General features: G+C 48.0%; 2 protein-coding genes across 2 annotated transcripts; one reads left to right on the plus strand and one right to left on the minus strand.

Moving 5' to 3' along the window:
• Positions 1–1,462: 1,462 nt before the first annotated feature.
• On the plus strand, positions 1,463–4,272 carry LOC8039807. The gene is made up of 2 exons (XM_029976873.4): positions 1,463–1,641; positions 1,928–4,272. Exons 1-2 carry the CDS (start codon positions 1,594–1,596, stop codon positions 3,884–3,886), a joined length of 2,007 nt encoding a protein of 668 aa, XP_029832733.2. The 5' UTR covers positions 1,463–1,593; the 3' UTR covers positions 3,887–4,272.
• Positions 4,273–6,003: 1,731 nt separating this feature from the next.
• On the minus strand, positions 6,004–13,236 carry LOC8039808. The gene is made up of 2 exons (XM_040206587.2): positions 12,959–13,236; positions 6,004–8,450 (listed from the first exon to the last, which is right to left on the minus strand). Exon 2 carries the CDS (start codon positions 8,444–8,446, stop codon positions 6,191–6,193), a length of 2,256 nt encoding a protein of 751 aa, XP_040062521.1. The 5' UTR covers positions 8,447–8,450; positions 12,959–13,236; the 3' UTR covers positions 6,004–6,190.
• Between the last annotated feature and the right edge of the window lie 61 nt (positions 13,237–13,297).

The raw sequence follows: 13,297 nt of genomic DNA on the forward strand, positions 1-13,297 counted from the left end.
TGGCAACAAATGACGCGAGTGTCATGCTGTTGCCTGTCGCGATCCTGGCGGTTGGCCGTAGAATTGCTGGTGAAGAGCACGAGCGAACGCGAGTGTCGCTGTCGTCATGGCGTCGCTTTAGGCGTCCCAACTTCCGGCTGCCCTAACTTCCGTGAACTGTCACAATGGAACGCGACCTGCAGCAGAACAGGCGTCTGGCATTTATACCACAACTGTTGGGACGCCGCCAGGGTCGCGACCGGCGACAACATGACACTTTTATGACGTCATCAGGCGGAAATCGAGGGACCACTTTTTTGGCCGCGGTAAACACACCAGTCGGAGACGCGTTCCAGACGTCGTCGAGCGGTCACAAGCGTTTCGGGGCAGTAAAACTGGAAACGCCGATTGGCTAAAAAAAAAAAATTACGTCACTTTCGGTTTTGGTATTTTGTAGATTTTTAGATGACGTTTTACAGTAAAAATATAAAAAAAGTAAAAGCTTGGTCTGCTGAGCAAGTTGGTCGTTTGCGCTATTTTTAATATGAATGAAAAAAAGTACTTTTTTGTTGTTGTTGTTGTTGCGCGATTTTTGAATTTTTGCCGGTACGGTGGTACGGTTGGTACGGTTCTGTTAGAAGTACGTCAAGCCAGTGAAGCCAGTGAAGCTGGTGAAGCTTGACCGGCTTGACGCCTTGACGCGCGCGCACCGCAGGCTCTGGCGCACCGGTGCGAGTCTTTCCGAAACGTCAACGCGTCAACTCCCACACACGTACTACTGGCTTGGCTCTTCCAGACTAAACGGAACGGAAGCACTTTTCATTGCAGTTTACAATCGCGGTGCTGTTGATGGACTAGCCATCGAAACCAATCCCATTTATGCAGCACTCCGGGCTTTCCGCGTGAAGCACGCGCGCCCGTGCGTGTAATGCGAGCATCGTTCGGGACAACACAATCGTGCTTGTAGTTTCTCTCGCACATAAAGAGAAACTAGTACGACCCCACGTCTGGGGTTTTAACGTTCATCGAGCGGTACGCGATGCTCAATCAGATCGAGCGGGCAAGGACGGGATTGAAACCGGAATCAGTGGCGTCACTGGAAGGCGGGGCGGGGTCATCGCGGCGGCACTGCCAGGATTGCTGGGTTCTCCCCAGCTATCTTGACCAGGATTGGAATCATAAACAACCGCATCTCCACGTAGACGCTGAGCCGCAGCATGCCAAACCTTTCGTTCGTTTTCATCTATGTCACGCTGCGGTAAAATGCGTATATAACCACGTTCCATAGCATACATTCTCTTTCTGACATGGATGAAAACGAACGAAAGGCTCGGCATGCTGCGGTTCACCGTCTACGCGGACAAGCACCACCAGAGCTTCGCCCCAATCAACATCATTCACCACGTGGAGATGCGGTAGTTTTTTGCCCTACACGAGCACGTGCTCACGCCCTCGTGAGCACGAGCACCCGACGCCGGACATCGGACGGACCTACGGACATGGCTAGCCCCTAAGGAGCTGCGCCCATGAAAGAGAAAGAGGTGCGGATAGCTCAGCGGGGCTCAGCGAACCTCGATCGTTGATTTTATCCAGGAGCTTTAGTTTTTGGTGGTCATGTTCACTCGCATCGGCTCTGGCACTGAGCCTGCCACAACCCCATCTGTAAGTGTTTTTTTTTTTTTTTTCCGTATTTATAAGCGGTATTTTTGCCGCCTATAAAGGACGGCCTAAGGGTCCCGCCGTTTCAGAATGGAATGGTGCAATAGGTATTAAAATACTAATGGTGGGCTGTTTGATTCAACATTCTAAATACATGGCTCGACATATGTGGTTTAACATGATAGCATAGTATGGCAATAATCCATAAAAAGCCCGTTTTCGACAGAGAAATAGACGTGTAGAGAATACTCTGCAATATTTAATCTGCTGCATGTAAATTAACTTCCAGAATCGTGGTTTGGATGTTCCAGAAGTCCCGCTCACCAAGTGGCTGTGTGCCTGCGCCATCGCCGGTCTCATCATACTCGTCTTGCTTGTGGGACTCAAGGCTTTCACAAAAAGTGCGCTACCCGGAACCAATGAAACAACCAGTCGAACACCGGACACCTTCCGCTCTTGCTCCAGTGGAAGCTGTCAACGTATCCGCCAGCTTACAAACATTCACCAGAACACGAGTTCAAACCCCTGCGCCAGTCTCTACTTCTTTACGTGCGCGCAGCACGACCACCCCAGGGGCCGACATCTTCGTGCTAGGCTAGAGGTGCAACAGGTGCAGAGCAGTATGTCGTCCATGCCAGCCAAGAACCAAGCAGACAACCCAGCACTCGCAAAAACCGTCGCCTTCTACAAGACCTGCGTTGGTGTCAGGACACAGTCGGACAAGGAGTCCCTGTTGAGATTTCTTCAACATCAAGGTCTGCAGCCGCCGTCGCGCAATTTCTCCCAACTCATCTTCAGCATGGCGGCTCGGTTCGGCGTGGGTCTGCTCATCCAGTTCGATTCTCACCATTCTACCTCTCCCGGAGCTGGAGGGGAAGATCGCACCCTTCAACTGAATTGGAATCAGAATTTCTGGGTCTGGAAAACGTCGGGCAAACGACTGCTGGATCCGACTGTGCCATACCGGGATTTTGTTGCTTCCGTGCAGCAGCTCATCGGAGGCGGACAGACAAACTCGACCACAGATGCAACCACCTTGAATGAAATCGCGGCCACTGAAGAGCTGGTGTGGGAAATAATCGACACCACGTACAAGGGCAACGGGTCCGAAAACCTCACCTTTGCAGCGTTCAAGAAGCTTCTGGTACACGTCAACCCCGACACGTTGTCTCAGGACCTATTCAGTTCAGAAATTCCGTACTTTCCCGAAGACAGCTTTCTCCTGAAAGGTGCAAATCTGTTGCCCTGTCTCGACACCATCCTTACCACCATCCAGGAAGACAAGCTCGCAGCGTACCTGTCCTGGGAGGCCGCTCGGCAGATGGCGCCATTCTTCCTTCCCGTGCCATCCGGCATGCCCCTCAATGACATCTGCGTCTATTCAATGCAGATGCTGCTCGGTAAATCCGCAGCTCTGCTACCTTGCATTCTCAATCATGTGACTAACGCCGTCCTCGACGACGTTCAGGCCATCTTTGCCAGCATTCGCCTGGCATCCCAGGCGGCAATACTCAAAGCCGAGTTTGAAATTACGAACGGCCATCAGTTGTCCGCTCTGGTCTCTCGGTTGAAGGGAATGCACTTGAGGATTGCATACCCTGACAACATAGAAAGTCTGCCTCGCCTAAATAGCCACCTGGATGCAATCTCCGATATGAACAGTGGCTTTCTGGACAACTACATCAGCGTCCTCAAGACATCCTGGAAGCTCGGAACGCAGAACTTCGATGGGGCCTTGATGGTCGGGATCAACGGGTTGAGAGTTACGTACGACTTGCAGCACAACACGTTGGTGCTTCCCGCGGAGTACCTGCTGCCTCCACTGTACGCTGTGGACTCTATCTCGGCCGCAAACTACGGCACTATAGGCGCAGCACTTTCCACGGGTCTGTGGTGGCCACACGTTCCTTTCTCGGGCCAAGACGTGGACAACTTGACCCTCCGCTCCCTCGCCGAGTATCACGCCAAGAGTTTCCAGTGCATCCGAGGAGGTATTGTTCACGTTGAGGACGTCTTCTCGATGCTGGCAATGGAAGTTGTCACCGAAGCATTTGGGTGGACCTTGAAGAAATCGCCCGCCGAAGAATCGGTCGAAGACTGGCAGCTTTTGTATGTTACAAGCTGCTTGGCTTCCTGTGGCTCAGGTCTCAACTTCTGCCAGCTGGCTTCTGCGGGTCTGCCAAAGTTTCGGTCAGTCTTTCAATGTGCTGCTCAAGTGGACCACATGGAACCATGTCACATCGTCTAATTCCCACTCTCTTGCGATCACACCTACACATTATATACATTTCCCTTTGTTTGCAGATAAGTAAGGCTCACTAAAAGCGTTTGCGGATAAGTAAGGCTCAAAAAAGCTTTAAAGAAAATTACTGGATTATTTTTCTGGCATGTATGGGACCAGCAAAATATAGTTGACTCATTCATCTAGGCCATTTTTTCGAGTCGTGCTGATACATCGATAAAAAGGGGCAGCTTATGGAGCTTAGAGATAACGTCCTTTCAACTCAGATATTTTGTAAAATAATGGGATAGTTCCTTAAAGCAGTTCCTTAAACGGTGCTGCTTTCAAGATTCTTATGTTGTCAAACTCTGAACCCTTGATGCCAGTAAACGCTGATGAAGAAACGCTGATTAGTTCAATGAACCTATGTGTTTCTTCCTTTCACTTCTCAGTTTCCCCCTCGTCCACTGCAAAATTGCTGGAGAGTTCTCCGTAGCAAGATTCATTTTCACGAACCCCAAAGGTGGCAGAAACTAGTTCCTGCAGTCGGTTTTAGGACAGGCACGATGCTTCGACGACATTCTACGAGTATGCCGTCATACTTGTTCTTAGATTAGAATAAATCACTCGAACAGCAAGCACTGCAACAAAAACAGCTACAAGGTGCTACTGCAATGCTACTATGGTGACACATCATGAACACACGTTTGCGAAGCCAGGTAAGAAACAGAAGGGGGTTTGATTGAAGTCACTCTCACTGTTCTCCATTCACCCCATAATAGCTATAGTCTTGCCCCATGTGTGCAAACACGTACAGCAAGTGCATGAAGGTAGCATTGGCAGGCTCACGATTGCATGTGTTGGCCCACATGAAAGCTATGGCGGCAATCAGATTAACTGCTTGCCACTATGAATACCCAAACATCTTTCCTTAAGTTTCAAATCTGGGAACATAAACCTCAATCAATAATGCACACAGCCTGTTCGGATATTGTAGCCTACCATCTATTCTTGCATAGCAGTTAGTTGCATTTTGAAAATTTTACTACAAGGTAGAGAGAGTTGCCTCATCAATGCAAGTGCATGGACCATCCTGCCCTCTATAGTCGATTACAAGCCAAGAAGGTAGGAGAAGCTCCTCCCATAAGCATGATTCGTCCGTTTCAAATCCGTCCGCAGTCAAAAGAATAGTTCCCTGGAAACGCCCCTTGTTCCGCTTCAATGAATAGATAATTTATTTTTATTTATTTCATAATACTATCAGTCCCCCAGCGGGGACTATGATAGGAGTCAGTACAGAGTAATGCCAACTTGTCTCCAACCCCCCCTTTTTAAGAAAGCAACCTTTGTATTCATCGGAGGAGGAACCTAACTCCCCGAAGTCGCATTTGTTTCCATCGGAGTAAAAAAATTCTAATCTCCCTCTCGTGGCTTCCACAATGCTAAGTCAGTCTAAAGATAAAGCAAATATTCACAGGAAGGCAAAACTCTCTCCCACGTTGACCATGACTTCACGGAAACGATGGGACGCTATTGGATGCGGAGGTGGCGGAGGGATTTATGAATCCCTTTGAGGGGCATTTGCCGCTACCTTCTTGACCTGTAACTTACTATAATCCTACTTTCTTCTCTACACTAAAAACAGTCCCGCCGTAAAGAGCAGTGAAGCAGTTTCTACCAGTGCCAGACGACAAAGTGTATTCAATTGAACTTGAACAAAGCAAACCTTCCAACTACTATTACTGTTCGATACAAAGGTAAATTGAATAGTGCCATATTTGAATCGATAACTGAGTTTCGGAAAGTTTGCAGAAACTTACTGTTAAATGATCCTGAAACAGTTACCCAAGTTTCAGCATTGAGAAACATAAATTAAGCTTTGGCACAATCTAGCAGCAAATATATTGCATTTTAGCGAAATGTTAGCAGGGGAAGATCTCCAGCACAAATGACAAATCAGTCACATCACTGAATATCACCTAGTTGCAACATGACAAGTTTGTGACCTATGTCAGACCAGACTGAGGTACACTGTAACAATGAAAGGCTCCTGACAGCGCTTATATGAAACACTGGAGATGTCTTCTACAACCCCATCAGCTTTGTACACCAGGACCATCTAAAGAAAAAGCTGGACCAGCCTTTGTTGCCCACCAACACCACTTCAGAAGTCGAGTTTATTGATTTGCAGCAGCATCCATTCAAGGTACTGCAAGGCATGATCATGTCCAATAAAACATCACAAAGTAAAACGGACACAAAGATCACTTTTTACGATTATAACAAATATGTTGCGCAACAGTCTCGCCACCGTCAGGACACCTTGGCCTGTCAACAGTTGGGACGCCGCACCACTGCAGAAATGTCCCTGATGTCGGCCAACATTAGATATGACCGCACCCGCAGCCAATTGTCCAGCCCGATCTGATCCAACTGTGTCTGTCCCTCGCTGCCACCTTCACACACCAAGCTGTCTTTGACAACGCCTGCCACGGCTAAAAAGTTGACATCCAGGTACGTTCTACTGGTCTGGATCCTCTGCTTAGTGTTGACTTCTGACTCACTAGCAAGTCGCTGAACCTCGTCGGACAACGCCGCGCTGCGGGACACTTGTTCGAACGCCTCTCCACACCTCCTATCATGCGTTCCCATGACAAAGTGAGCCGCCAGCTGCAATAAGGAGAAGTTCCGTCGCAGGACATTCCTCACCCTGAACATCCACTCTTTGTCATCCAGGTCACAGTTGCAATGCTTAATGTTGATGAGAAACTTGTTGCTCGCCATCTTAGTGGACAGCATTTTTAGTAGAAAGGTACTCAGGGCATCGCCGAGTTTGAGGTAGTTCAGAGTCCTGTTTCTTTCTAGTATTTCTGCGAAGTGCTCCAAGTGACACCTCCTGAAACTCCAGCGTGACAACATCAGCGTGGAGACACTTTTGTTACATGAAAGTGCACCCAAGAAAGCCTCCGTAGCTGCAAAGGTTGTTGGAAAGTCAAGTTCGGCATGCTTCAGCGTCTCTGTTGACGACAAGAATTGTGCCAACGGTTCCGCACAGCCCTTCCGCATCTTGTGCTCTAGCTTCACCTCAAGCTTGACTAAATGACTGCACAAATTCAGGCAACTAAGTGCAGACCGCTCAGGGTCAGGTGTGCCTTCACTCTCGTAAGAGCCATGGTCTGAATCTAGTTCATAGACTGAGGTCAAACAGGTTCCATCTGTCGTCGCTGCAGTATTGCAGTAACTGACCTCCGTGAGCTCATGGCAGCTCTCCAGAGTGTGCTGCAACACAGAGGGACTCTTGATGACACTTTTTATCTTTACTCTCTGGCTTGTGCCAGTCTCCAGTAGAACCTTGTGCACGTCTGCAACCAGCTTCTCGTCAACGTCTTCTCCTGTGACCATCTGGAGCGAACGGTTCTCAGCCAGTGCTTCACAAAGCTTGGTGATGTCTTCAAGCGATAGCTCAGACCAGCAAAGGCCCAGCCGCCTCATCATCAGATTGGTACGAATGGCCGCTGCAAGCTGCTCCACACCTGCCACGATGACATTCTCCATGGCTAGCTCGACAAGCCCGTTATTGTTTCGGATGATCTCGGCTAGGGAGTCCGCTTCAAGCGCATACTTTTGTCCAGAGGAACGGTAACTTCGCAGAGTGTTGTTAGCCGACATGGCCCTGGAAAGCAGAGGCCCCTGAGATGACCCGAAGAAGTAACTTTCAAGGTGCAACTTTCTCAAAACCCGGTTTGTTGCCAGGGCTTCCAACACGGGTCCGAGTTCTTTCCTATTTAGCAGATTCCAGTAGATTGGCTCGAGAACGAGTTCTTCGAGGACGTCATGTTCCGCCAAGTACTCCCCAAGCACCGCACCTTCTCCATCGCATGGACACCATCCAGTGAGGTGTAATGCCTTAATAGTCTTGCTCCGCTTCAAGTTCCGAATCAGGACGTCTGCTCCGTGAACAAGCGTAGAGTCAAGGCTGACGGAGCAGGATCTCAGATGTGGCATGTTCTCAAAGGCGGCTCCGAGGAGTGTGATGGCAGCTTCAGAAAGCCAGACGCCTTTCAGTACAAGGTCTTCTAGCCCCGTTAGAGTGCCGATGGCGGCCACCATATGCCGAGAGACGTCTTCAGTTCGAGTTTCATTGCTTTGACAAAGCTCCAGGCGTCGAAGGTCCTTGTTCAGCTGGAGAGCGTCAAAAAAGAGCTTGGTGTTTTTATATGCCACAAAGGCTTTGAGCTCTCTGATGCAGCGGTGCTCTTTGAGAAGCCTATGCAAGAGGATGCATGCCTGGCGATGCATGACTTCCGACACGCTGGGTAAGCTCCAGTGCAGAGTGTCGGTGCCGAGCACCCCTGGTGCCACTTCCTTGACCTCCATCCTGCACAGCCCCAGAAATTCATTCCAGAAGTTGAGGTTGTTCAAGATGTGGCAATACTGCGTGTCACTCTGCGTGCAGGGCCGATCGTACTTGGCACCCTTGGAGTTGTGGAGGATCATGTAGATCTGTTGGGCGTTTTGCTCCATGTCCAACAGCTTGCCCACGTGGGCACAATAGTCTTTGAGCTTCTGCCACTCCTTACCCAGCATGGTGCTAAAAGATGGAAGGAAAGAGTTGAAACAGTTTAAAGCATCTGGGTAAGTAGGCCTTAATAAAAATTTGGGAGCTTTACGTGCAAAATAATGTACTGGGTGATTCAAGGAGCGGCCAGGCTCTTTAAATCGACCGCAAAATTCGGTCTCTTAACCTATCGCGCTACGACTTTGTGCAGCGTTGCCCACAGATGGTGCATCTTTTTTGTCAAATTAACAAAGAGTGAACTTACTTGAGAAAAAAGTAAAGAAAGAAAAAGGCTTAGCTCCTATAAAAACGCAGCAAAACCACCGGTCTTCAAACAATACGGCGCCGCTTCGCACGGGAGACAGGAGATGGCGCAAGCAGTCGCGACGCTAACGAACAAGCATACAGCACCGAGAGCCGGCGTCTTCAGCAAACGATCGTTTCAACTCAAAAGCGGTGCACATTCCACAGGTGGCGACAGTCGCAGAAACAAAAACAGGCGCAGTAACAACAAGGAACTGCAAAGCAGACGACATCAGTACCCAAAAAAAAACAAAAAACAGTCAGAGTATTCTGACAAACCATTTTTTTAAATTGATTATCTGTCCATTCATTATGTTTCATTAGCAAGGATGATAAAATAATGCATTGGCAACTGATATCAAAAAAGCTCGCGCCGCTTTTGAGTCAAAACGATTGTCAGCTAAAGACGCCAGCTCTCGACGCCGTATGCTCAATGGTTGGCGGCAGTTGGCGTCACGACTGCTTGCGCCATTTCGTCTCCAGTGCGAAGCAGCGTCGTATTGTTTGAAGACCGGTGGCTTCGCTGCGTTGCCATAGAAGCTAAGCCTTTTTCTTTCCTTACTTTTGCCTCAGGTAAATTCGCTCTTTGCAAATTTTGCAAAAAACAATGCACCATCTGTGGGCAACACTGCACAAAGTTGTAGCGCGATAGGTTAAGGAACCAAATTTTGCGGTCGATTTAAAAAGCCTGGCAGCTCCTTGATTTACCCAGCAGTACATCTGGCACGCCCTAGCGGAGGACTGAGGATTAGTTTTGACCACTTCGGGATCTTTAGACAAGCAACTGAAAGCTCAGTTTCCCTCTCCAACAAGCCTTCATTAGACACTAGGCCTCAAGAGTATCATGTAATGACAGCATGGGTGCCACTAGCATGTCTTTTACAGCATACACTACTCGCACTGTAAATGGAAACAGCGAAATAGGATACAATGATCTGAAAAAAATAATGCATGATGATGATGTATGACAATTTGCAAAAGCAACTATTGACGTATTCATTGATATTGCTTGGATAATCATAAGGGCTGTTTGCCCTGCTGCTGCAAAGTATATATGTGAACAGCAGGTATTCAAAGGTGGTCAACTCGGCTGGCAGACGTAACAGGAAAGTGCCTCAATGGTAGTCCGGTCAAAGTTTTTGGTATGCGCTGAACACTGCTGTTCACACAGACGCTCAGCAGAAACCATACTAAGGGTGCGCAAGCAAGGATTTCTGAAACCAAATCAAAATACTGGTTGCACCGAGTCGAAAATGAACTAACAATTTTCAAATAGTGTGCAGACAGTTTATAAGGAAGAGTACACTGTCTACAAGAATACTAGTCTGTAGTCCAAATAGTTTCCTACAAATTGCTGTAAGCATGCAAGGCTAGGCAAAAATGGCTAGAATTGAAGAGTGTGACTAAACCGACAAAAGGCTCGAGGTACACCTAAGCACTTAATTAAAAGTTGCAAATGCGAAAGCATGAATGTCGTTCTTGCGCGTGTTCTCGTGAAATGGCCGCGCCGCGCTCCATAGCGTGCTCGAGCCTGCTTCGACGTCACATACAAATCGAGCCTGCTGTCGACGTCACATACACCCCTGCACGATTTCTCCCTCGTGTGAATACTCCTTTAGGCATGACGTCCTAAAGAGTCGCAAGTGTGTGAACAGGCCTTAAAGGGACACTGACACCCCCCAAAAAATTTTTTTTATTTTTTGCCAGGCGCTTCATTATGGTGTCGGGGGACTACCCAATTAATATTTTGCAACAGAGTAGCGTATTTCTTTAATAAAGCCAAAAGACGCAACTGCTCGAAACCGAAACCGAAACCCGACGGAGGTCGGAGAAGTGGAGAGAAGAGAGTGACTGGCGGAAGTCACGTGGCTACACCCGACCGTGCTTTTTTTTTTTTGTTTTTCTCCTCTCCGGTAGCAGACGACACGACATGCGGCGTGCGGGAACTGCTTGCCGTGCCATTCTTTTGCAGTTATGTTTGTTCCGCTCGTTGTTATGTACTCCAAGATGAGTTGTTTTGTACATTGAGGAGTTAGAGATGAGTAGTGAGTGCCCGTGGTGAATTTCCATGATCGGCTCCGAAAAGTATAAACCCAAGATGTTGCGTGAAGAGCTGGCTCACATGTCCTGCATCCGAAAAAAAGTGGCATTGTCGAAAGATCAACGGGATCGGGACCAATGACTGGCTGCAATTCCTGTAGAACATTTACGGGCACCTCGGAAAGCGGACGCTACCTGATTTATATGCTCCTTGCACTTTGTGGAAAGTGATTACATTGAGTTCGCAGGTGTCAAAACGGAAATCCCATACCGTTTAATTCAGCGAAGTATCGTCCACAACATTTGTTTGTTATTTTTTTTTTTGTTTGTTCCTTCAGTGATGATTGTAAAAAAAAGAAAAAAATATGTAAACATCAGAAATTGTTTGCAAAAAAAAAAAAAAAAAATCACGGGGGATCGAACCCGGACCTTCGGTGTGTGAAGCGGTCGTCTTTCCCACTGAGCTACTGGGGAATCTCGTTTCTGGTGGATCTCTTTCCTTAGTAATAATTCAGCCGGTAAACTGTAAGTTTGAAAGTTTGCTGTCGATTTTTCTTTAGCAAAAGCACTCCCGGGTCGAAGTCGGGAAGCACCACGCTTTGGGGACATTCGCACCTAGTAAAGAAATCGTACGCGTGCATATTCAACTCGAAGTAGACACGTCGTGCTTGACGTTTGCGCGAGCGTTGTCTTCAGCCACGAGAAGGGAGCGACGGCTCGGCGACGTCTTCGTGCAAATCGGCTTGGTGGCCGGGCGTGTCGTACGGGATGAATACCAATTCTTTTGATCAATCCCAAATTTCTCTTTTAACGGTAGACAGAATTCGCCGGTACCGCGAACGACAGTTCTGAAATAGAGGTCCCACGCCCGTCGTCCGCTGCCATCGCCGTCCCCGCGAGTCCCACGATACGCGAAACGACAAACGCACAGAATGCTTCCGGTTGTCTGTGGAACTTTTTTTTTCAATCAACGTATTGCAGCTTTTTAGAAGCCACAAAAAATGGGTTTCATATTTTTTTCTATTTTTAATATTGAGTGTGTGCCTTCAGTGACCCACGACTTTGATTAAATTTGGTGGTCGCATCGATACCTTAGAAAATGGCCCGTGACCGCGGAAAAGAGAGTGAGCGAGACTCGAACCGGCCAGTTCTTGATCGGCGGTTTTCGGGCGGAAAGAAACCGAATTTCGAGCCGCAAATTCTGTTCTGGGTAGTTGAGCCCTCATATGTCACGTACAACTAACAACCTCGGCGAGCATAAATACCCTGTCAGTGTCCCTTTAAATACAAGATTCTTCTCACAAAAAACAAAACAAATTAATAAAGGAAACGCCACTGGCACTAAAAACCAGTGTGGCACTGCCCTTAAAGGATTTTTGTTTCCTGCTACTAACCGCCGCAACCCCCAACCCTTTCCCTTTTACAGCGACTTGCAGGACTTGTTCCGATGTGGAAGGTGTGGGCTTCCACCTACACAGGAGGCTAGGTTCCAACAAAAGCGCTTGCTCCTTTTTTTTTCTTTTTATGAGCAGCACGTTGACACAGCGGTTTGAATGGCACTTAATGAGGATAAGCACATATTCAACAATGTCCAGCGCTTTGGATCGACAAGCTTGTTTGTACCCGCCGCCCCTCACCGGCATTAAAACGTCACTAACAATTACTTTATTTTTTGGCTTTAATCGTTGACATCATGGCATGTAAACGAGTCTATGGTGATTCCGCTTCTTTTAGCGCTGCACATGGACAGCTAGCGCTTCTAGCGACGTCACGAGTCATGGACAAAGCCAAGGAACCGACCAATAAGCTGTACAGTACAGATGTCACGCGTATGAGTGGGCCGCGTGTATCTCTCAAACAAATGTCTACAGTACCGACAGAAGCACTGGCGCGTGAGCCTCTACTGATCAGTGCTTTGTACGAGAACTCGCGCATAAAAAGCACTTTCCAAAGCCACTCGCTTGTCTTTGAAGCACTGGCGCGTGAGCCTCTACTGATCAGTGCTTTGTACGAGAACTCGCGCATAAAAGGCACTTTCCAAAGCCACTCGCTCGTCTTTGTAGCGGCAAATGGAAGACAAACCAAACCAAAACAATAAAAATGAAATTCGAAATTTTGGAAACCTAAAACATGATAATAATAATAATAATAACAAAAAAGGTGGGATTACACGCACACAGTCGACTCCTGTGACGTACCCTTTGTTTGCTCCTCTTTGTTCCTCGGTCAGAGTTTTCCAAGTCGATCAAAATTTATCACCTCGTCTGTGCCTCCTCTGTACTTCATATTGCTTCATACGAAGACTGCGCAGGACACACCCGCCCCTTTCTTGATTCAGACCACGGTGATTCAGTCGCTGATTAGCTTCAGCAGCAACAGCAGATACAGCTGCTGTCCGCTTCCTAACAACGCGCGCGCAAAAAGTGTGGCTTGGGCTGGCTGGGCCGCTAGGCTATCCGGGCTGATCCGGGCTTTTGGCTGGGCCGAGTGGGCTAGACTTTGATGGCTTTTCTGATTACTTACTTCGTATACGATGT

Source organism: Ixodes scapularis, unplaced genomic scaffold (genome assembly GCF_016920785.2).
Source record: "Ixodes scapularis isolate PalLabHiFi unplaced genomic scaffold, ASM1692078v2 PGA_scaffold8__174_contigs__length_109621045, whole genome shotgun sequence".
Lineage (NCBI taxonomy): Eukaryota > Metazoa > Arthropoda > Arachnida > Ixodida > Ixodidae > Ixodes > Ixodes scapularis.